The following is a 26,066-nucleotide window of genomic DNA, read 5'->3' as shown; positions in this document are numbered from 1 at the left end:
ATGAGGGAACAATTTCAATGGCAGGGCCAGGATTTTTCAGACTCTAGGAAAAGGCTTAGGACCTTTCTACATTTACCACAGCATAGGCCTTTAGCTATTCCTCCAGTACTTACAGTTGTGGATGATGCATTTAATGATGCTTGTACTGCCCCTGACTCACTGCCTCCGGCCCCTGCTAAGCCCGACAGATACTACAGGGTTCGGACACACATTATCATTTGTATAAGGCTCCTATTGCAGATCCTGAAACTATTTCACAGGGCCCCAAAGCTGTAGCAGCTGCCTCTGCCAAAAACCCCCTCCCCTCTGAAAGGGAATCTAGGGCATTGGAGATGGGGTAAAAAAGTTTATACTTCTGCTACTCTTTCGGCTAGGGCCTTAAACTGTCAATTCCACATGATTCAGTATCAGGAATTTCTGTTAGAGCAGCTCACTAAAAAACTGTCCTCGCCTGAACCTTTAGACCGTAAGTCCCTTCAGGATTTGGTGCATAACACTCAGCAGGTCAGTAATCATTCCTTAAAATGCGGCTATGATGCACTGGAGGCTTCCTTTAGATCAGCTATGACTGGTACAGGGATCAGAAGGCATGCATGGTTAAAAGAGCAATCCTTACCAGACCATGTAAAGTCAAAGCTTCTGGATGCTCCCATGGAAAAGCACAGTTTGTTTGGTTCCCCTGCACAGCAAGTGTTGAAGAAGGTGGAAGAAAAAGCTAAATCTGTACAGACAGTCAAGGATTTCTTACAGGTCCAGCCTCCGAGGTTTAGTAGGAACTGGCCTTCCAAGAATTGGTCCTTTCCAGACACCACCAGAGCACAGAGAAGCAGAAATAGATGCCCTAGAGGCAGAGGTCAATCCAGAGGTGCCTACAGGGGACGTCAGTGGCAGCCTAACAGCCAGAGAACTACTGCCACAGATCCAGCCACTACCACTTCTACAGGACAATCACAGTGACTTGGCTCTGAAACCGCCTACCAGGGAACAACTGGCAGCACCCTTAGGCGGAAAATTAGCCTTATTTTCAGTAAATTAGCATTACATTACAGGAGACAAATGGATTCTACAGACAATAGACAAAAGGCTACAGGTTTCACTTCCATACTCTTCCAAGGAAGAGAGGAATGCCAAACCTACCTCCAAACCAAAGGACAAACGCTCTACAACAAATAGACCACTTACTAAGGTTAAGAGCTATATGGAACAAGGACAAGGATTTTATTCAAGGCTTTTCCTGGTACCAAGAAAGGAAAACCAATGGAGACCTATCCTCGACCTGTCCGCTCTAAACACATATCTTATTGTTCCAAAATTCAAAATGCTGACCCTACAGCAACTTCTTCCCATGCTGGGCAAGGAGTCTTGGCTGGTGACTCTGGATCTCAAGGAGGCATACCTGCACGTCCCCATACGACCAAATTGCAGAAGATACCTCAGATTTCTTGCAGGATCAGAGCATTATCAATTCTCAGCATTGCCTTTTGGCTTATCTACTGCGCCCAGAGTATTCACGAAATGCCTGGCATCAGTAATTGCTCATTGCAGGCTTCAGGGAATTCAAATTTATCCATACCTGGACGACTGCCTGTTACAAGCGGACGGCAAAGACAAATTAACAAAAGATTTGGAAAAGGTTATTCACCTGCTGCAAGCCCTGGGATACACAGTCAACACAAAAAGTCAAGGCTGATACCATCCCAAAGGATAACCTTCCTGGGTGCAGAACTGGACACATCAAACCAGATGGCATTCCTCACAGCAGAAAAACAGAAGCAGCTACCACTCTATTTCATGGCATTAACAACGCAGAACCAGCTTACAGCAAGGAAAATCCTGCAAGCCCTGGGTTACATGGCATCCTGCATAGTATTAATTCCACATGCCAGACTACATATGAGGAAGTTGCAATGGTACCTGAGGAATTTATGGTCTCAGCACAAGCACAGCCTAGAAACCCAAATTCCAATAATTCCATGCCTGAAGCAAGAATTCCAGTGGTGGGCCCAGGCCTGTCAATTGAACAAAGGACTGCCCTTCCACAGGCCTCACCCAAGCCAGACTATCACCACGGACGCCTCAGACCTCGGTTGGGGGCACACATGGTGGACAAGTGCATACAAGGCTTATGGACTCAAGACCAGATGAACCTACACATAAATCAAAAAGAGATGCTGGCAGTAAAACAGGCAATTCAGACATTCAGACCATTTCTTCAACAGGGTCATTTGCTGATAAGGACGGACAACACCACAGTTATGTGGTATATCAACAAACAGGAAGGCACACATTCATACCCTCTATGCCGGATGGCAGTGGACCTCTGGAATGTGGCCCTGAGCCTCAACATTCAGCTCCAAGCCATATTTGTGCCAGGAAAAGAAAATATACTAGCAGACATCTTCAGCAGAACCACCACGGATGCCCACGAATGGATGCTGCATCCAGACATCTTCAAAACCATCACAAGGAAATGGGGACTGCCAGAAATAGACCTGTTCGCATCCCCACACAACCAACAATTGAAAAAATTCTGCACAAGGACATACCACCCACTTGCTTGGAAGGTGGACTCCCTATCCTTCAGTTGGGAAAACCTGACAGCATATGCATTCCCACCTCTTCCTTTGATGCACAAAGTGCTACTAAAGATCAAAGAAGATCACCCGAGGATCATCTTGATAGCTCCAGATTGGCCGAGGCAGCATTGGTACCCGCTACTGAGGAGTATGACCTGGGAACACGCATGGCCTTTACCCATACTACCTCTACTGCTAACACAGAACAACTTCAAAATCCTGCATCCAAACTTGAAAACACTGCAGCTAGCTGCTTGGAACATTACATAAGGAAAAATAACCCAGATTTATCTCAAAGGGTTCAAGACATTATCTTGGAGGCTCTCAGACCCTCAACAAGGAAAACTTATTCAGCAAAATGGAAAAGATATCTCATTTGGAGTACAACAAGAGGAGTAGATACATCATTGGCAAACATAGCTAACATCCTGGAATACTTAGCAGAGCTTTTCCACAATGGTCTGTCTTACTCCTCCATTAAGATTCATGCATCAGCAATTTCAGCAGAATACAACATGGATCCTCCAGTCTTTTCTCAACCTCTACTCAGGCAGTTTCTCAGAGGAATTGAAAATGTAAAGCCACCAAGGAAACCACCATTGCCTACATGGGACTTGAACTTTGTGTTAGAAAAGTTGACGCTCCCCCCTTTTGAACCAGCAGCAACAGCAGAATTACAGTACTTATCTTGGAAGACTGCATTCCTGCTTTCAATTACTTCAGCTAGAAGGGTTTCTGAATTACAGGCATTAATGGCAGTACAGCCCTTCCTTATCTTCCATCAGGATAGAGTGTCCATGAGAACTAATCCTACCTTTATGCCAAAAGTGGTCTCCAGGGTATCATTAAACCAAGCAATACACCTACCAACATTCTTCCCCAACCCACAGAACAGGGGGAAAAGATTGCTGCATACCTTGGATGTACACAGACAATTGCGCTACTACCTGGACAGAACCAAGAACAATAGAAAAACTGACCAGCTTCTGGTAGCATATGCAACAGGAATGGAAGGAAAAGCAATTTCAAAACAAACAATCTCAAAATGGATAGGGAATTGCATTAGATTTTGTTACTCTTTTCATGGGAAGGCAACTCCAGAAAACATCAGACCTCACTCCACAAGGGCTACAGCCACTACTACAGCTTTCTTACGAGGAGTGGCTACCCAAGACATTTCAGAGGCTGCTACTTGGAGCTCCGTGCATACATTTGCCAAGCATTATAATCTACCTTTATACTCCAGATCCCGAGCAGGTTTTGCCACTGCTGTTTTGCAAGGGATCTTAACTACACCATAAACTCTTAGTGCCTCCTTAGTGCCTCCTCCCCCAGTTTGGCTATGGTATTCTACCCATTTGTTAGGACTGCAGATGCATCCTTGAAGGACATAGTACAGTTTTGTACCTACCATAAATGTAGATGTCCGAGAGGTATGCATCTGCAGTCAGGATTACCCACCCTCCTTCCCCTCTGTGGTACTCCTAGGGTATTTGCCCATCTTGTAGCTAGCTGGGGGAATCTATTATGGTGTATTTGTTTGTATATATGTATATACATGTTTATTTCTATTTTGCTCTCTATTGTTTGGAAACATTTGCATTTATCCAAATTTAGCCTTCCTAGAGGGCACCTGGCATCTGGGGCAAGAAACAGGAAAATGGCGTCGGCTGATGCCTTTATACCCGCTGAACTGCAGCTATGACGTCGGGTGGAGTGCGACATCAGCCGAGGCCAGACCCAGACTTTGGAATCCGGCCGACCGAAGGGCTGCCTGAGGCCAGGACAACCCATTTGTTAGGACTGCAGATGCATACCTCTCGGACATCTACATTTATGGTAGTTACAAAACTGTACTTTTCAGCTACAATCTCCTTTTTCTTCAATGTCACTGTTTCTTCTGCACCCACATCATCAAAAAAAAAATTCTAGTAGCGATTCTACCATTTCAGCTACATTTTCAATAACTTTTTTTTCCCAGTTTCAGCACAAGCTGAATCAGCCATGTTTTCTTCCCGTTTCTCTAGACCACCACCTTGTCTAGAACAGGAAAAGGAAGTCAATTGTCACACAAATGCTTCCCCCAACTACCTAGGGGAAGTTCCCTGATGTCCTGGCAAATTTCACCTAGAAGTATAAATACCACCTCTAGTCTCCCTGAAAAGGGGCCACTAGTCTAATGGGACTAACCTGATCAACAAACAGTAAAATAAAAAAAAATGTTCAAGAGGAGAAGGTTTAAGGGAAAGCGAAACTGAGCATTTTATATAATGCTGGTGTGAAAGATTGTTAAACACAAATGTGTGTATTGCATGAAGATGTTACTATGGTTATTCTCCTCTAATAATGTGAGTCTATGCCACTGTCTAAAATGGGATTTGATAAATTAAAAAAAAATAACTAAAACTGATCTGTAAAACTAACACATACTGACAGGGGTACTAAAATACATAAAATATAACTCACTGCTGTGGAAAAAATACCTTGGAACGAGAGTAGAAATGCACCCATTAGACAACTTGATTCATAAAAACTTACAGCAGCTACATAAAACCACATTCAACAGGTAACTTGAATGTGTTGCAGCCCTGTGAAGTGACTGAGAAACAGTAATTCAGACCTAAAAACTGTGGGGAAAAAATAGGTAAATGGAATGCGTAAAGCTCTAGTTAGAACAGTAAACATTTTGAATTATATGCTAGAATTCACTTTTTGAGAGTTATGGATTTGACACTTGACCAAGAAATTATTTCTTAAACCTTAAGTACAAAATGTGCGTATCTGGTGGTCACCAAATGTATAGCAGTGATTGAAGCACATCTCACGCTGCAGGGTTTCCGGGTGTTCCTGTATTTAGACACTGTGCTGTTAACTGCCACCACAAGGGGTCTGCTAATTCAAACCAGAGACTCCTTGCTCGACTTATGCTATCATGCAGGGATCTTGATCATCCTAAAGTCCAAATTAACAGCAGTTCGGATCACAGAATGCAGTTCTGACCACAGAATTCATGGGATGCCACCTGGGCACTATCTTACAGAGTGGCTAATCTTGATTACAGATATTTGGCTATGTAAACAAACCTCCCTGTTTTGACTCACCAGAATCCCACTGCAAGATCCATCCTATGTCTTTTGAGCTCTATGGCAGCATCCATCACCTTTGTTCCTCACGCAGATTCTGCACAAGGGTGTTATAGGTGAGAATCTCAGTACATTGGTTGATTCTTCACCATCCTGTTCACTTTGCAGTCAGACTCAAGGGGTTAGCAGATGTAATATTCACTGGTTTCTGTGTTCTACAGATCTGTCTCTAGGTTGTCACTTTGTTGTCCCTCCCCCAGTAGCCGTGGTAACCATGGACGCTTCCCTTTTGGGCTGGCAGTGAATTTTGAGGAACAGACTGTCCAAGGCATGTGGTTTTCAGAGAGTCCAGTATTCACATAAATGTTCTGGAGATGAGGGCAGTCATCTTAGCATTGCAGGGCTTCCATGACTCCCCTCCCCAGCTCTGTGATTGCTGTTCAGACAATCATGTCAATGGTCTGGTGAATCAGCAAACAAGGAGGGACCCATTCCTGTCCTTTGTTGGGAGGCCATGATGGTTTGGCATGGGCATTGTCTTCCTTAGATATGTGTTATGATCACAAAGTACTGAAGTCCAATGTATTGGTGGTCAAGTTAAGCAGGTTAATTCTTCTGCTCTGCAAGTGGCCTTAGTCATTGGCTTGTGTGATTTTCAGCCACTGAGAGTAGCCTTATTGTGATCTATTTCTATCCCCATCCAGTCCCAAGTGCAGCAGCTATCTTTCCCTGATATACAAGGAGGAAGGAAGAGCCCCTGAGGAGTGCTCTAGTCCACACTTAGCCCCTGGGTCTCCTTTATGCATATCTGCTGACTCTACTCATAATCCTATTTCTGTAGAAAGCAGTTGGATGCAAGGCAAAGATTATCCTTGTTAGCCTCCTCATTTGGTGTACTCTTCCCTGGTGCTGGACCCTCTTCCAGATTTTATCTCTCACCTTTCAAACAAGTATCACCTAGACATAAAAGCCTTAAAGTTGATCGCTTGGTAAACTCCACTTCCAATGATGGACAGAAATTCCAGGCTTCCATCTCCTGTTTTCATTTTGTCATCTCAAAAACCTTCCACCTGGTAGTTTATAAAAGCAAGGGAAAGATTTCCATCTGGGCATCTTCCAGTGGTCTGGATCCTTTTTGATGCTCTTTTTATTGATTGTAGATTTTTTGGTAGATTTTTTTTTATGCAGGACTTAGCTACTCTATTTGATAGCCATTTAGAATTTTCAAGTTGAAGGCCATACTCTTGTTTGCCACAAAATGGCCTTAGATGCTCTCAGTGAGAGATTATCCTACTGCTTCTTCTGAGGAATCGTGCTCCACCTTGGGATGTTACTGTTTTGCTTCAAGCTTTGAGGAAACCCCATTTGGAGCCTGCAGATATGGTGGAATTGAAATTAATTTCTTGGAAAAGTCTGTCTCTGGTGGTAGTTACCCTGGCAAGGACAATTTCAGAACTTCATGTCTTGTCATGCAAGCTACCATATTTAGTCTTTCAAAAAGATAGATCCTCTTCGAATCAGTGCTGACTTCCTTCCCAAAGTTGCTTCTGACACTGCCTCAAATCAGATAATAAACCTTCCAGTTTTCTTTCCCAGTTTCTCAAACAATGGTGAATCTGTCTCTCACTTTTTGGATTTTCATAGTCAAATAAGTTTGCATTTGCTCCAAACCAAGCGACTTCAGAAACTCTGATCAAATTTCTCTTTTTTTCTAAAACTAAATTGGGAACTGGTGTTTCTAAGGTCACACTGTCCAAGTGGTTGCTCCCGTTGCATTATGTTTGTTGATAGAGCCACAGGATTGACTCTGCCTCACAAACCTAAAACTCGCTCTTCTAGGACTGTTACTTCTACAGCCTTCTTTTCTAGAATTTGTATTGATGGTGGTTCACACATTTATTTCTTGCTACAGTTTGCACTTGCAGTCTAGGTCAATGGATTAATTTGGCACCACCATTTTTGGGAACATAATTCCATGAGTTTTTCCAGAGTTTGTAGTAGCTTGGGACTCTGTCCCAGCAGTTGAGATGGATGGAAAAGACATAATTGGATATGAACGTTATGTGGTAAACATAACGATTGATCTGTGTTGTCTTCAGTCTGTCTCTGATTTTCTCCCATCACCTCCCTGCGAAGTTGTCATTATCTTGGACTCTTGGCCATACTGGACCTGCCTGGAGCCTTGTCTTACTTACAATCCTGAACCGTTTTGTTGTCATTTCAGACCCTTTTTTGCTTGTATAATATAGGAGTTGATATTTGTTTAGGCAGGCAAACTCTGTATAAGAAATTGTCAGGGCAGAGGGGGATTATGGATGGGGGGGGAGCTTGAGCCTTGGATCCAAAAGTCTGAAAGTTACCGGCTTCTGATCTGATCCAGCATAATACAACAACTGAGATACAGAAGTCTGCACAGATGTAGGGTTATGGTACTTATGTAACTTTCATTTTTGTATGTCCTCCTTGCAAAACTGTACCTTGTCTGTGTATTTTTTCAAATACTTTTACTTTCTTTTGTCTATTGCTAGTTATTTATTGATTAATAAAAGTAACTACTGCCCTTTGGTGACTAAATGTTGACATCGGTCTCTGATTGCACCAGACTGCTGATGCTGAGAGCAGTACAATACTTTGAGTTGTTGCATTTTGTTTGGCTTGTTTAACACCGGAATGTAACAAACATTTGTCAGACTTAGTCTGGCTGATAGAAGTAATGCCAATAAGAGGAAGAGAGGGTTTTTTTTATCCTCTCTTGGATATGCTTGTGTATGGCTGATAGATGTACTGCTAATAAGAGGAAGAGAGTTTTTTTTTTTTTAATCCTCTCTTGGATATGCTTGTGTATGTGTGTGAGCAAGCAGATGAATTTGCCTGTATGCCTGTGAGGATGCAGTAGCTTGATTACATTGCAGTTGCTGTGAATGATTTAGCACTGTTGAATTCAAAGCCAAGTGAGAGAAAGGACCTTGGGAACCAGGGTCTGTAACTCTGTTCTGTGGTTCCCTAGGGAGCTGTTTTGGATGTGGTTCATTTGGGATCATAGCCCAAGGAAACTGTAATTATTTTCTGCATGGTATTACGGACATGCGTCACTTTATTTTTTATGATTTATATTCATACATATTTCTACTTGCTCTGTTTTTGCCATTGTTTACCAATATTTATTCGGGGTTGTGTAGTAGATAAAAGAAGTGTAGTCTGTGTACTTTACATTATTGGTCCCAGTGGTATGAATTATGAGACCATGTCTTAAATTGTTGTTCATCTGTCTTCATAATAGGTAGCAAATTTGTTACTGGCTTGTTTTGTATCTTCTTTTAGATCCATGACAATACTTTAGCCGCTATACAACTTTATAGTAATGCTTTTTATTTGATTATAAATAACTTGTGTATTTTTTATCCAAGTAGAAATAACTACTACTAGATTTTGCACATTTTTTATAGGAATAAAGCATATATTTAAAATTGCATGTGGTTTTAGGCTTATTTAGTTATTTTGAGAAGACATTGATTTTATAGTGCATAAGCTCAACTGTTTGTCTACTCCATACACTTATCTCTATGTGAAATTCTAGACCAATAAATGAAATGAACATGGAACAAATCAAAACTTATAAGGAGCTTCATGCCAGTTAGAGTCTAAGCAAGTATAAGACGTATGATGGTTCCTCCATAGGCAATATATGCCATTATATAGCTACATTATGACCAGAAAAAAGGGATACAGTCATTATCTGCTAAGTCCTGATCATTTTGGACTGTTTGAACAAAACATATCTGATTAGATATGTGAAGAGTGGTGCAAGCCCTACACAGCTTTTATGCAAGGGGCTTTGCCTCTGTACACCTTTACTCAATGTGACATTCTCCAAGATCACACATCTTTGAGGAGAATTTTAGAAATTTTACTAAAGTGGTCTGTCAGGACTCTGAACTGTACAAATCCTATCCAAATGTTTGCTGTTAAAGTGACCTCCTCTAATATATGTTGTTAAACGTACCTTGCATAACTGTATTATTTACCATTAAAAATAAGATTTCCTGTTTTGCATGGTTTACAGCTGGTTATGTGTGTCTTGTATGGCAGTGTCTGTGGGAAAATCAAGACATTAGAGATGTGCCAAATCTAAGCCAAAGTGGTAATTAGAAGTCCACAATCTGTGTCACTTCCAAAATATTGGTTAGATCTTAAGTGTGGTCATTAACTTTACTCAGGATGACATACATAGTAGTTATGAACAACAAATAAAAAAATATTGTTAAAAGCATCAGTCCAGCATCAAGATGCTCTTTTTTGTACAGATGAGGCTTTCAATAAATGTTGTGGAAGAGAAAAGTGTTCATATTCAATTTTAGGATGCAGTTAACCCATTTCCGTTGGAGCTAGAAGCACATTTCTAAGGCTGTGTTAAGTCTAAGTATTCCACTGTCATTCCCTGAGAAGTTCATCAGAATTCTTTACTTCATTTTGGAGAGAGTATTTTAAAAGGTAAGGAAAAAAACAAAAATGGTCAGTTATAGGAGTATAGTTTTTTACAAAGTGGTTGATTAGTAAAAGTTATTCTGTATTAGTTTAAACATTCACTTTTTTATATATTTTCTTTCTGTTTAGACAGAACTACAGATGTTTAGACATAAGCAAATGATGGTGAAGAGAAGATTTAGTGACTTCTTGGGCCTATATGAAAAGCTCATGGAAAAACATGCTTCTGCTGGTCTTATAATCCCACCACCTCCAGAGAAAAGTATACTAGGTAAGGAAAATCTGACCTTCAGTCATTAACCTGAATGTAATTCAGATGTTCTTCATTCCACATTGCTGCAGTCCTAACTATTGGGGTAGTCCGCTGTCCAGTCGGCCCGAATACCAGAGTATATGGCTGACGTCGGTCAGGGCGCATTAGACTGACGTCAGTACGTCAGGGTACTAATGCGCATGACCGACGTCATATCCTCAGTCTTTTTTGCCGCATGGTCCGATGCAGAAGAAGTTTTGCGAGTGCAGGTTGGCGTTCTGAAATTTTCTGAAGTCGGAGTTTCAGACCGAATCAGAGTTGGCTAAGTACCCGTTCGGGAACATTTTGGTTTTTCTTGCCTCAGTATTTTACCGGATGTCAGAAAAAGTGAATAACTGTATTTCTTGTGGGAAACAGATACCTCATAGGGATTACCATACCTTGTGTATACCTTGTTTAGGGCCTGAGCACGACGTTGTTGGATGCCGCTCTTGTGCTAGGTTTAACAAACGCACTATTAAGAGAAGGTTAGACTGTGCCAGGTTAGTGTTTGGGAAGCGTTGCAATTATAAAATGCCGTCGGATGCCCCGACGCCCGATCAAGAAGCGCAAGGACAAAACAGCGAAGCCTAGGGTTGATGAACCGGCAGTCCCGGCCGTCGGTTCTTTAGAAGGCTCAGTGGAGCCAGAGGTTTTGCCAGGAGTTTCTTTGGAGTCTCAGGCAGAGACTTTACTGTTACAGGATGTGCCTTCTCAGGAGGTAGGCCAGGCTGAGGGGGCTTCTCAGGTAACTGTTCTTCCCTCTCTTCCCAAGGTAGTTAGGGCCTCTCCTTCTGTGTCCAAAACTTCTTTGAGAGGTAGGCCAAGTTTAGCTTCAGTGGGGGCTTCTCCTAGCACTTCAGGTTCTGTGCCTAAGAAACATATGCTTAAAATGGCAGAAGATTTGATTACTATGATTAGAGGTTCTATGGCCCCTCCTGATAAAAGGCCTAGGGTGGAACCTGAGTTTGATAGTTTTGAACAGTGTTCAGAGGCTTCTGAGTCTTCTGCGGAAGATTTGCAGGAGTATCCTCCTTATTCTGATTCTGATGTGGATGATTCCACTCCTACAGCTTCTCCTCCTGAGGATTTCTCATTTTCAGAGACTCTGCATTCCATGAGGGAGCACTTTAAATGGGAAGGCCAGGATTACTCTGATTCCAGGAAAAGGCTTAGGGAATTCTTGTTTTTACCCCAGCATAGGCCCTTAGCTATACCTCCTGTGTTGAATGTGGTGGAAGATGTTTTTGCAGAGGCTTCCCTGAACCCTGATTCTTTGCCTCCTGCTCCTGTTAAACCTGATAGGTACTATAGGGTGCCTGAAGCTCATAAGTATCTTTTTAAGAGTCCTAGGGCAGACCCGGAAACTGTTTCTCAGGGACCTAAAGGTGTTAAGGCCTCTGTGGTTAACAACCCTGTTCCCTCTGATAAAGAGGCAAGGGCTTTGGATAGATGGGGAAAGAAAGTGTATACTTCTTCCACTTTAGCCATGAGGGCGTTGAATTGTCAGTTTCACATGCTAAAATATCAAAATTATCTCCTTTCACAACTGAAATCTAAGGTGGATGCTTTGGCGGAAGGTATTGAGTGTAAAGAGTTGCTGGATTTAGTTCATGTGTCTGAACAAGTGGGTAAGCATTCTTTGCAATGTGGTTTTGATGCTGTACAGGCCTCCTCGAGGGTGGCTGCCACTAGTTCTGTTCTTCGCAGGCATGCCTGGTTGAGGGATCAGAATTTAGCTGAGCATGTTAAGACAAGGATTTTGGATGCTCCTTTACAGTCTGATGTGTTGTTTGGTTCGCCTGTGGAAGCAGTTTTAAAGAAAATGGAGGACAAAGCTAAGTCTATGCAAACTGTTAAAGATCTTTTGCAGGTGCAGCCACCGAAGTTTAGTAGAAATTGGCCTACTAAGGGATGGACATATCCTGCTTATGATACCCAGTCTAGGAGTAGGTCTAGACGTGGTAGGGGCAGAGCTCAAGGTTCTTTTAGGCCTAGAACAGGAAGTTCACCTGCTCAGACTTCTGGTGAGGGCAGGGGTCAGTCCTTTCGTAAACAGACCCAATGACCTGCCTTTTCAGCTGCCAGTAGATTCTCGTCTGGCAGCTCCTTTGGGAGGAAGACTGTCTCTTTTCAAAGAAAATTGGGATTTAATTACTCAAGACAGATGGGTGTTGGATATCATTCACCACGGTTACAGGTTTTATTTCCATACATTGACCCCTTTCAAAGGCATGCCAGACGTTCCTCCTCCACAAAGGAAAGAGGCTCACAAGCAAATTTCTCTGTTACTTCAAATAGGGGCCATTCAGCCAGTCCCTGTATCAGAAAGGGGCCTAGGATTTTATTCTCGCCTGTTCCTAGTACCAAAGAAGGGGAACACGTGGAGACCAATTTTGGATTTATCTATCCTCAACACTTATCTGGACATTCCCAAGTTCAAGATGTTGACGTTACAACAGCTTTTACCTCTGCTGGGCAAAGATCACTGGATGGTAACTTTAGATCTCAAGGAAGCTTACCTTCATGTGCCTATAAGACTAAGTTGCAGGAAGTATCTGCGTTTTCGAGCTGGAAATTCTCATTATCAGTTCTCTGCATTGCCCTTTGGCTTATCTACTGCCCAGAGTATTCACAAAGGTTCTGGCTCCAGTGATAGCTTACTTCAGGCTAAAAGGAATTCAAATCTATCCTTACTTGGACGACTGCCTGATTCTGGCTCAAGAAAAGGAAGACCTTCTACAGCATCTGGAATATGTTATAGCAGTGCTAAGATGCCTAGGGTATTCTGTGAACGAAATAAAGTCCAGTCTAGTACCCTCTCAAGACATGTGCTTTCTGGGTGTGAGACTGAATACAGCAGCCCAGATGGCCTTTTTAACCCCGGACAAACAAAAGAGTCTATCCCTTTACTTCCATCAACTATCTCATCAGTCCGTGCTGACTGCAAGGACAGTCCTTCAAGCATTAGGGTTCATGGCATCTTGTATTCTGGTGCTTCCCAATGCCAAACTGCATATGAGGAAGCTGCAATGGTATCTCAAAATGTATGGACACAGCACTGCCAGGATTTGGACACTGTCATTCAAATAATACCTTGCCTTCAAAAAGAATTTCTGTGGTGGGCTCAGGAATGTCACCTAAACAAGGGACTCTCTGTGACCCGGCCAGAGGCGAGTCAGATTTTAACGACAGATGCCTCGGACATTGCTTGGGAGCTCATCTAAATGGAAAGTGGATACAAGACAAGTGGCCTGCCAGACTACAGCATCTACATATCAACATGAAGGAGATGTTAGCAGTCCAGTTTGCATTAATGGCTTTCAAGGAGTTACTTCTTCCAGGGCAGGTGTTGATTCTAACAGACAACACAACTGTCATGTGGTACATCAACAAACAAGGGGGAACACATTCTTATCCTCTATGCAGGCAAGCAATGATTTTATGGGAGACTGCGCTCAGCTTGCAACTAACTCTTCAGGCAAGGTTTCTGCCGGAGCACAGAACTCCTTAGCAGATGTGTTAAGCAGACAAATCATGGATCCCCACGAGTGGAAACTGGATCTTCATGTATTTCAGAAATTGACAGTGTCATGGGGAACTCCAGACATAGATCTGTTCGCTTCTCCACTAAACCACCAGCTGCCAAAGTTTTGCACAAAGGGGTTTCATCACACAGCTTGGAAAGTGGATGCTCTTTCTTTCAGTTGGAAAAATCTTCATGTGTATGCCTTTCCACCTCTGCCTCTTCTTCCAAAGGTGCTCTTAAAGGTCAGACAAGACAAGCCAAGGATGATTTTAATAGCTCCAGATTGGCCTCGGCAACACTGGTACCCACTACTAAGGAGTCTGGTAAGGAAGCCTCCATGGCCTTTACCTTTGATTCCACATCTGTTATCTCAGAAGGACGGTCATCTGCTCAATGTCAAGCTTCACTCTCTTCATCTAACAGCCTGGCATATTCTGTGTTGAAACACAGCAGGTCTCAACTTCCTCAACAAGTTTTAAATATGATTATGGAAGCTAGAAGACCTAGTACAAGGAAAGTGTACGCAGAAAAATGGAAGAGGTTTTTCTTTTGGAGTACAGCAAAGAATTTGGAGATTTCGGAGCCTAATTTGAATGTGGCTCTTCAATATCTTACTGAGTTATTGGACAAAGGTTTGTCCTTCTCTTCCATTAAGATTCATGCTGCAGCAATTTCAGCTCACTATGATTGTGACCCACCATTGTTTTCGCATCCTTTGTTCAAGCAGTTTCTTAGAGGGGCAAAGAATATAAGACCCCCACGTAGAGCTCCTACTCCTGCTTGGGATCTCAATTTTGTGTTGGAAAAACTTACTCTACAACCTTTTGAGCCTGCGGCTACTGCTGAATTGAAATACTTGTCATGGAAGACTGCTTTTCTGTTGGCTATTACTTCTGCAAGAAGGGTGTCTGAGTTGCAGGCCCTTATGGCAGTTGAGCCCTTTCTGATTTTCCATAAGGATAGGGTATCATTACGTACTAATCCTTCCTTTATGCCTAAGGTGGTTTCTAGTGTGGCTTTAAACCAAACTATTCATTTGCCTACTTTTTATGCAGACCCCCAAAATAAAGGGGAAAAGATTTTGCACACTTTAGATGTACACAGGCAATTGCGTTATTATTTAAGCAGGACTAAGGATTTTAGGCAGTCTCAGCAGTTGTTTGTTTCTTTTGCTTTGAGTTCAGGGCAAGCCTGTGTCAAAACAAACTATTTCTAGGTGGATTGGGTTTTGCATTGCATTTTGTTATTCCCATCATGGCAAGGAGATTCCAGCTGGGATTAGGCCTCATTCCACTAGGGCTACTGCCACTTCAACAGCATTTCTAAGGGGTGGCAACTAAGGATATTTTGGAGGCAGCTACTTGGAGTTCAGTGCATACTTTCTCTAAGCATTATCACCTTCCTCTCTACTCTAAGTCTAGGGCTGGTTTTGCCACAGCTATTTTGCAAGGCATGTTGTCAGCTCCTGCTTCTTTATGATTTGCCAGCCTCCCTTACCTCTGCTTTGGGATTCTACCCAATAGTTAGGACTGCAGCAATGTGGAATGAAGAACATAGTACAGTTTTGTACCTACCATAAATGTAGATGTTAGAGGATCCACATTGCTGCAGTCCAATTTACCTCCCTCCTTCCCTCTGTGTTTAGGGGTGGTTGTGTAGGTGAGGTTATATGCTGATATTTTTGTATATATTTTTGTATATATTGTACATATTTTTGGTGCAGGTATATTGGGCCTTGTCTTTTTAGGGTCTTCTGACATCTGGGGCAAGAAAAGACTGAGGATATGACGTCGGTCATGCGCATTAGTACCCTGACGTACTGACGTCAGTCTAATGCGCCCTGACCGACGTCAGCCATATACTCTGGTATTCGGGCCGACTGGACAGCGGACTACCCCAATAGTTAGGACTGCAGCAATGTGGATCCTCGAACATCTACATTTATGGTAGGTACAAAACTGTACTTTTTAGGGCTTTATCTTTAGAGTGTTAAATAGCTATTGAAGAATCATGATGCTGTTTAGAATTGCCTCCTTTATTCCAGTTTGGATGTCTTGTGATTGTAGGGATTTTTATTATTGTGCGTCATGGTGCGAATGATTTTAATAGTTCAGATGAAGCTTCCTTATTGCTAATTTTGTGATTACGTGAGTTAAAATTAAAGTAGTAGGTGTGCATGAACTGTAGCCGTCTTGTGTGGGAGAGTTGTGCTCCTTTAGAAAATTATTTTTTTTATCACCGTGCTGGTTCAGCGAGTGGCATAGTTCCTAACTTCCAAGTAATCTGGAGCTGACATGTCCCCTGTGGCTTTTGGAATGCCTTTGGTGGTTATGGGAGAATCAGTCTTGTTAGTCTTGGAGGAAGAAGCAGGGAATGCTTCTCTGCCTAGCTGAAGTGGGATGCCTCCACTCCTCGGATGGGGTGCGTCTGACAGGACTTTGTCTGCTTTTGTGAAAATTCATGTAAAAAAGAAGCAGAAAGTTATCCTCCCCTGTCTGTTATGTTAGGGATGATTTATTTGACTTATCTCTTGGTTTAGTCCAGACTCTTGACCCTTCTCGTTCTGTTTTTACTTGTAAGAGAAAAATAAATTTTTCATTTTTTGAAGTTTAGCAGTATAATGAACAGGGAAATGATGTGGAGGCAACAACTGTTTTCTGTACACAGACAATTGATTCAGATTCTGTGTGTTTATTTGTATAGTCCTTTAAAAGAATTTTCTTTTTCTGAAACAATGTCTAGACTTGACCAATTGTTTTAGTGGGAGTATAATGCAATTCCAGTATCCTTGAAAAAATATGACTTGTTACATATGAAATTTCCTAAACCCACTCCTGTTCCTCTTGTACTTCAGCATTAGAGAATATTTTTTATTGCAGCCTATAGCTTGCCTGCCAGCCAGCCAGCCGTCTGCTGCTAAGAAAGCCAGTAGATTGAAGTTCCAGTGTGTTAGATTTCTAATTATGTAATCCCAGTTCTGACCCTGCAGTGATTCTTTGGAAACTCCTTCGATCATCAACCATTTGGTAAAGCTAATCCCTCCTCTTCTAATAAGAATGGAAAAGCTTTTGATGGATTTTGGGAAAAAAAAGTGTATTCCTCTGCCATACTTGTTTTCAAAACTCTTTAATTGACAAGCTTGCATGTTAACTTTTGATTGCATCTTTTGAGAATATGAGGAACATTACAGCTATTTTCTCCTCCTCTTAGGGAAAATTTTCCATTAATTCATTTATTACTGCTATGTCTCAAGTCACCAGACACTCATTTTGAAGTATGTTTATGGTTCTGCTGATGCCTCTTCCAGATCAGCTGCTACTGGAACTGTTATGAGAAGATTTGCATAGTTATATGCTCAGAATTTACCTGGGGATGTTAAAGCTGAAATTTTGAATTCTTGTTTAGATAGATACATGTTCTTCATAGTCTGTGTTGCAGTACTGATTCTTGGGTCTTCCTGCCATACGGAAGCCCATGACCAGCCCAATTTCCAGAGTGTCTGCAGCATCCCTAACTAGTTGACGCCTGAATGTCAGGGTATAAAAAGAGCATCTGGCGCCATCTTAACTTCTTTCTAGCTTTGCTTGTCCGATGCACTTCACATGTGATGTTCTTCGTGTTTCACTTTTGCAGTCATTACATTTGGGTAATCTGCTTGCAGGTTGTCCTCAGTTGGCCTGTTTAACAAAGTCTTGGGTCCTGCGTCAGTTGCTGACCCTTCTTCAATGACGTCAGGACATTGGGGGTATAAAACATGCAGCAGACGCCATTACATCAGTCTTTCTTGCCATGCGGTGCCCGAAGCAGAAGCAGTTCACAAGTGCCGAGACTCCTGAAATTTTCGTTTTCGAGTTTCAGAACCGAAGTCTTCAACTTAAAGTTAAGTACCCCGTTAGGGAAACTTTTTTTTCTTACTCCTTACCAATGTCAGTAAAAGTTAATAATTGCATTACTTGTGGAAAGCAAATTACCTCATAAAGATTTTCATTCGTACTGTATTCCTTGCCTAGGCCCTGATCACAACGTATCTTGCTGTCAGTTTTGTGCTTTATTTAATCAGTGCACTATCCCTCGTCGGCATATTTTTGCCTCTAAATATTTCGATTCTCGGTTTAATTATCCAGAAATGTCATCAATTAGCCATCTGACTACCGGGATTCCGAAAAAACGCAAAGATAACGACAGAGACAGGCTGCCGAGGTCCAAAACTACTGAGGATGCTTCTCCTAAGCCTGTCGCCAGTTCGCCGGTACTCAGTGAGGCGCTTTCTCCGCCCCTGATACCCGCTACTTCTGATTCGCAGGCCTCTACTGAGACCCATTCAGAGTCCGGTATGCCGCGAGATACTTCAACTATGGAACCCGCGGATGTCTCTACCTTGGATGGGTCCTGAGCCGCTGTGCAGACAGTCTTCTGAGGGTGTATTCAGCCCTACGGACTTGCATATTAATTCGATGCCTCCTTCATTACTAAGGCCTAAATCATGATCCATGTCTTAAAAAACGATGCCCAGGCCACATGCTCAGGCCCCTATGCTTAAAAAAAAATGATAAAAATGGCTGAAGATCTAAGAACTCGGGTAGTCAAACCCCCCCCCCAAGAGGCCTATAGCTGAGCTTGATTATGAATCTTCTGATCAGGATTCTGTTTCTTCTGACGACCTGGATTTGTCCTTACCTACTTATGAGGATTCTGATGCAGAGGATTCTATTCCCTCTGCTTCCCCATCTGAGGATTTTTCTTTTGGGGAAACGTTACATACTTTAAGGGAGCATTTTCACTGTGAAAGCCAGGAATTTTCTGATTTAAAAAAGAGGTTTAGAGATTTCCTCCTTCTACCTCAGCTATTCCTCCTGTATTAGACATTGTTGATGTTTTCTTGGAATCCAGTTTGGCCCCTGATTCCATGCCTCCTGCTCCTAGTAAACCTGACAAGATACTACAGGGTTCCTGAGTCCTATAAGTTCCTTTTCAAAAATCCTATTTCAGATCCAGAGACCATTTCTCGGGGGCCCAAGGGCATTAAGGCTTCTACTGCTAAACATCCTTCCCCTTCTGATGGAGACTCCAGGGCGCTGGATAGATGGAGTAAAAAGGTTTATACTTCAGCAGCCTTGGCAATCAGAGCTTTAAACTGCCAATTTCATATGTTAAAATATCAGCAACATGTCACTGGACTGCTTAAACAGAAAATTATGTTGATTCCTGACTGTGTGGAAAATAAAGATTTACAGGACTTAATGCATTCTGTTGAACAGGTTGGAAAACATACTTTGCAATGTGGTTTTGATTCTTTAGAGGCCTCTTGCAGGGCTGCTGTTACTGGGTCTGTGCTTAGCAGGCATGCTTGGCTTAAGGAGCAATCTATGCCTGATCATGTTAAAGCTAAATTGTTGGATGCTCCTTTAAATTAGGACTGCCTGTTTGACAACAAGGCTGAAGTTTTTAAAAAGATGGAAGATAAAGCTAAATCTATGCGAACTGTTAAAGATTTTTTTACAAGTGCAACCTCCTAGATTTAGTAGGCACTGGCCTACTAAGAACTGGTCCTTTCCAGCCCCTTCCAGGTCTTCTCAAGCCAAACCCAGACACAGCAAAAACCCCAGGTTTCAGTCCCAGAGGACTATCAGAACTAAGCAGTGGGGGGGGGGGCTCCACTTCCACTTCCACTTCCACTTCCAAATCTGGGAATAACAAGACACCCCCCTATGGTAAACAGTCTTTATGACTTCCTTTTAAAATTTCCAAGCACTTGTCTTCTGACCGCCCCTTTGGGGGGAAAGATTGCTCTTCATGCAAAGAACTGGGAACTCATAACCCAGGACAAATGGGTTTTAAATAGTGTCCCAGAGATACAGATTTCATTTCCACATGTTGCCAACACCAAATGGGTGGCCGGACCTGCCCCCAAATCAGTGGGCAGAGGCTCAAAAACAAGTACTTTCTCTCTTAAGCATGGGGGCTATTCAGCTGGTACCAGAATAGGAAAAGGGACAAGGTTTCTACTCCAGACTTTTCCTGGTACCCAGAAAAGACAAATCATGGCGTCCAATCCTGCACCAGTCTACTCTAAACACCTTTCTGGAGATTCCAAAATTCAAGATGCTGACTCTTCAATTACTTCCTATGCTAGGCAAAGATGCCTGGTTGGCAACACTAGATTTAAAAGAAGCATACCTGCACATCCCAATCGGGGAATCTTGCAGAAGATACCTACGCTTCAAAGCAGGCTACACGCATTATCAATTCTCTGCACTGCCCTTTGGCTTGTCTACTGCGCCCAGGGTATTGACAAAGTGCCTGGCTCCAGTTATTGCATTTTGCAGGCAAAGAAGTATTCAAATATACCCATACCTGGACGATTGTCTAATTCAGGCAGAAAGCCAGGGCATACTTTTGAATAATCTGGCGTTTGTAAAAAGGGTTCTAACTTGTCTGGGGTACACCATAAACGAAAAGAAATCGCAACTGGTACCCTGTCAACAAATTGCATTCCTGGGAGCAAGTTTGAATTCAACTTCCCAGATGGCTTACTTCACGCCAGAAAAGCAAATTCATTTGATAACCTATTTTCAAACAAGTGGCCACAGAAACCCTACTATCTGCAAGACAAATACTGTAAGCTTTGGGGTTCATGGCCTCCTGCATTCTTCTAATTCAATGTGCAAGACTGCATATGAGGAAACTACAGTGGTATCTAAAAAGCCTATGGAGTCAACATTCTCACAGCTTAGAAACAATGATTCCTATCATATCTTGCCTATGAAAACAAGGGACTACCATTCATATTACCCCCCTGCCGCCCAAACCCTAACAACTGATGCATCAGACTATGCATGGTGGGCTCACCTGGCAGGGAAGTACATTCAGGGCAAATGGAACCCAGGTCAAATGCACCTACATATCAATCGAAAAGAAATGTTAGCTGTACAGAATGCTCTGACAGCCTTCAAGGACTACATTCTTCCAGGACAACTAATGGTAAAGACAGACAACATCACGGTTATGTGGTACATAAACAAGCAGGGGGGGGGGGACACATTCCTACCCCCCCCTGTAGACTAGTCATGGCATTGTGGAGCACAGCCTTGAGCTACCGAGTGCACCTACAAGCTCAATTCCTGCCAGGAAAATGAAGTACACTGGCAGACGGACTAAGCAGAAACCTCATGGACCCACACAAGTGGAAACTAGAACCAAGGATTTTCAACATGTTGACAAGTGAATGGGGGAGCCCAGACATAGACCTAGTTGCCTCCCCCCAGAACTACCAGTTGGACAAGTTTTGCACAAGGACTCGCCACAAACAAGTCTAGAAAGTGGATGCTCTGTCCTTCAGCTGGAAAAACCTGTCAGTCTACGCCTTCCCCCTGCTGCCTCTGCTCTCCAAAGTTCTACTAAAAGTCAAAACAGGATAAAGCAAGGATGATTTTGATTACTCCAGACTGGCCGCGCCAACACTGGTACCCCCTCCTGTGCAGTGTGTAGCAGTTATCTACATGGCACCTGCCTCAGACCCCTTCCCTGCTTTCTCAGCGGGAGAACCAGATTCTGCGCCCTCAGCTTCCAACATTGTACCTTGCAGCCTCACTAATTACTTAAACTCACCCTTATCCCTCAGCAAACCTGTGATGGATGTCATCTTAGAGGCAAAGAGGCCTAGTACTAGAAAATCTTATGCTGAAAAATAGAAAAGATTCTCTGCCTGGAACCAACCACCAGGGATGAGCACAGCAGCGCCCAATTTACCTCAGATTTTGCAATACTTAACTGAGATGCTTCACAAGGGCCTGTCTTTTTCCTACATTAAAATCCACGCCTCAGCCATTTCAGCTCATTATAACACAGAACCTCCCCTCCTCTCATCCTCTGCTCAAGCAGTACCTCAGAGGGGCCAAAAATTTGAGACCACCCAGGAGAGCTTCAACCCGTACTTGGGACCTTAACTTTGTATTGTTAGTGCAGACTTAAAATTTCTTTCTTGGAAAACAGCTTTCCTTTTAGCAATCACTTCCGCTACAAGGACATATGAATTACAGGCCCTTATGGCAGTGGAGCCTTTCATCATCTTTCATGCGGACAGGGTGTCACTCAGGACCGATCCATCCTTCATGCCCAAGGTGGTATCCAGTGTGGCTCTTAATCAGTCCATTCATTTGCCAACCACCTTTCCCTGTCCAGAGAACAAAGGGGAACGGATTCTACATTCCTTGGATATGCACCTACAACTTAGATTCTACTTGGACAGGACTTAACCTCGAAGAAAATCTGAATAACTTCAGGTAGCATTTGCTGCAGGGGCAGAGGGGAAGGCTATTTCAAAACGAACAATTTCTAAATGGATAAGCCATTGCATTCATTTCTGCTATAAGCACCATGGAAAATTTATCCCCCAGGGGATCAGATCTCACTCCACCAGGGCTGCATCTACTTCTGCAGTTTTTCTCAGAGGTGTTCCTACCAGGGACATCCTAGAAGTTGCTACCTGGAGTTTTGTACATACTTTCACCAAGCATTATCATTTGCCAATTTTCTCTAAATCCAGAGCTGGCTTTGCCACTGCTGTCTTGCAGGGCCTTATAGATGACCCTAATGCTATATAAACTCCTCCTCCCAACCATAGCTTTGGGAATCTACCCAAATGTAATGACTGCAAGAGTGAAACATGAAGAACTTAGTACAGTTGTATACACTTGCCATAAATGTAGATGTTAGAGTGTATTCACTGTTGCAGTCCTGGTTACCCTCCCTCCAGCCCCCTAACTTCTTCTGGCTATACCTCTACTTTTCTTTACTATGCTTAAAAGCCTTTTTGGTGTATTTGCTTTTTGTTGGAGGTATACCTTTGTATTTTTATGTTTATTTGTTCCCCATTAGTGTGGCACCTAACATCTGGGGCAAGATATACTGATGTAATTGCATCAGCTGCATGTTTTATACCCCCGACGACCTGACGTCATGGAAGAAGGGACAGCAAACGATGCAGGGCCCAAGACTTTAATCAGGCCGACTGAGGGCAACCTGCAAGCAGATTACCCAAATGTAATGACTGCAACAGTGAATACACTCTAACATCCACATTTATGGTAAGTGTACACAACTGTACTTTCATGATGCTTGTTGTCTGTTGGTTAGCTCATTTTTCTAGGAAAACCACCTCTTCCAGTCAGCTAAGTACCCCATTGGAGAACTTTCTCTCTCAGTATAATGTTCAAAGTAGTCAGGTGAAGTGTTGGAAGCAAATCCCACTTAGATTTGCTCTTATTTTGCCTATTCTGCTTAGGGCCTCAGCACATATTTTATTGTTGTGACTGTGAAATTCTGTGCATAAACCCTAGCCATTGTGATGAGATAGCTGTTCATATATGGTCTTTGTCTTCTGTTTCACAGTCCACTGCTAACGCAGGACCTCTGTAAACTCCAGAGTAGGCTAGTTTAATTCCAAAGAAATAGAAAAATAAACAAAGGACCCTGACGTTTCCAGTGAAGCTCCAGCCCTAGTCCATAAGTTGACCAACCCCAGGTGAGGTCCTTTGCAGCCCCGTAGCCCACTGTTCCGGTGACTCCTAGGCCTGACCCCTCTGATGTGGCCCCTCGGGAGGCAGCCATAGTCTCCATTCTACCTACAAATGTTAAGGTGCACAATTGAGTGAAGTCTGTCACCCAGCAGGCCTCCGCTTCTGATGTCCACATTGGGAGATGCATTGTCTACCTCGACTACAGAATGATTAACCGAAGTGGAGGTCAGACAGCCACAACCTGAGGTCAGCCCTTTTAAATGGACACCCAGAATAAAGTGAACCCCCCACCTCCAACCACTTCTTCTCAGACCTTAGCCCAAGACCTCCTAAAATTAGCACAGGAAATCATGGCTTTTATGAAATCCATAGAGCTCTCCCATACTTATGCTTCTGAAACCTCCCCATCCAAAAAAAGCAGGGAAGTGGCCTTTCAGGAAGATGAAAATTCCTTTAGCATAGAAGATGAAAAGGGGTTGTCCTACTCTAGGCAGTTGCCACCACAAACTTACCCAGATTCAGAATGTGACACCCTCTCTTCTACCTTCCCCTTGAGTACCTTCCCTTCAGGAATAACCTGCATAAAATGAAGGTGGTTTTCAGTTGAGAAAGAAAACTGTTCTCTCAGGCTCAAATACATTACAGAGAACTGCTAAGTTTGACTTCTTCCAGGCCAGTGACGCGCTCTCCTGTGCATGTAGTACTGAATGATGTCTTTGAAGACATTGCTTTACATCCAGATGGTTTACCTCCTGCTCCTAGGAACCCAGACAGGTTTTACAGAGTGCTTGAATCTTGCAAGCACCATTACAAAAATCCAAAGGGTGAGCCTTCAGTAGTCTCCACTGAATTCACAAAAGGTGTACTTAAGGGACCAAGCAGACATCCTTTATGTAATTATATGGAAAGTAGACTATTAGACAGATTTGGGGAAAAAGTTTTTACTTCTGCTACCCTGACAATGAGAGCTTTGAACTCCCAATTCCAAATGCTTAAGTATCTTGAATCTCTCCAGGACAATTTTCTAGCTAAGGTGGACTCTGTTGCAGGTAGAATCTTATCAAAGGAAATTCAGGAGACAGCTGGACAAGTTTTACGTGTTTTCAGATGCTCCTTAAAGTGTGGCTGTGAGACATTAGATGCATCTTGCAGAGCAACTGCTTACAGGTTCTGTTATCCGCAGACATGCATAACTCAAGATGTAGCCCCTGTCTGGTCAAGTTGTCTGAACTCCAAATAAAGCAAACACAAACCGAGAAACTGAAACTGATCCAAAGCAGTGGATGATCTAATAAACGAAGAACCAGCAGTCACAGGACAGTAAAAGTTTATTAAATAAAGCGCTTTTCGTCTGCAAACATGTGCAGACTTCCTCAGACAATACACACTTGTGTCTTAAAAGCTTAAATAGTGCTAAGCTCTTTGTTGGTAAACCTATTAACCAATCAAACAAAGAGTAGCCTTAATTTGAAATTTTAAAAGTTGAGTTAATCTCATTATTAGGTTAAAATCTATAAATAAACCACATACAGCAAACCATATGGTTATAAAGCACCATAGTCTTCTAACCACTCTAAGCTGAAAAACATTAACAACTCATAAAAATATAATAAAATAAATAAATACAAAAATAACTAATAAAAAGTATTAATAATAACAATACATAAATGCGAAATAAGTACATAAATATGTTATCTGGACAAATTTTTCAATTTTAAAAGGCTGCTAATAGAGCAGCCGTCATTCAATCCAGGAATCACATATGCATTTAATCTGATCTGCCAACGTAGTTCAGACGCTTCCAAAAATCAATGTGTAGGAGCCCCTCTCTTGTTTTCAATTATCTGATCTATCACTATGAATCTAAAGTGGTGGTCCTTGTGCTGGATAATGTGTTTGGCAAGTGCGTTTTCAGATTTTTCTTTACTAATTGCGTATTGATGTTCGTAAATACGCTCTCTTAATCTATGCTCAGTCTTGCCTACATAGAATCCTGCACATTTTTGGCATTGGGCTAAGTATACGACCATCCTAGAATTACAGGTACATCTACAATGTATGTCAAATCTGATGTTATTAATTACGAATCTGTTAGATTCGTAAATATATCTGCACTGGTTACAGTTTTGACATTTAAACATACCCGGTGTTCGTGTGGGCTTGCCATCAGGTTGCTCTAACAATGATTTCAGGTTTTTACCTCTCCTGAAAGTGACTCCAGGCCTGTCACCCACCTTACTAATTACTGCATAATTGGAACGGAAGATATTCCAATTCTTGATAATAATGTCCATAATAAGATGACTTTTAGGACAATATGTCAAGAAGAATCTATTTGTGTTAAGATCTGGTTCTGGGCGGTCAACTTGCAAAAGTTCTACCATATTTCCAGACTCGGAATGTGAAACAGTCTTAAGAATAGGTTGGTATGTACCATTCCGTCTCTTGTTTGTGACCTCTTTTACTAAACTCTCAAGTAAGTTGGAAGGGTACCCTCTATGAAGAAACATATTCATGAGAGTTTTACATTCGTCAAGAAAGTCCTCCTCAAGGCTCACCATCCGGGCAGCTCTGACAAGCTGC

General features: G+C 42.4%; 1 protein-coding gene across 1 annotated transcript in view; it reads left to right on the top strand.

Annotated features, from left to right (window-relative positions):
* LOC122806764 (sorting nexin-1-like) overlaps positions 1-26,066 on the top strand; it is a 1,692,021-nt gene that overhangs the window by 558,104 nt on the left and 1,107,851 nt on the right. The window contains exon 6 of the mRNA XM_044077461.1: positions 10,274-10,415. Coding sequence (XP_043933396.1) covers positions 10,274-10,415 — 142 coding nt within the window. The remainder of the gene's footprint in view (positions 1-10,273; positions 10,416-26,066) is intronic.

This window comes from Protopterus annectens, chromosome 7.part0, assembly GCF_019279795.1.
Source record: "Protopterus annectens isolate FY-2018-M chromosome 7.part0, PAN1.0, whole genome shotgun sequence".
NCBI classification, from domain to species: Eukaryota; Metazoa; Chordata; order Ceratodontiformes; family Protopteridae; genus Protopterus; species Protopterus annectens.
The sequence above is the reverse complement of the archived record's forward strand: the minus strand, read 5'-3'. Positions and strand labels throughout refer to the sequence as shown.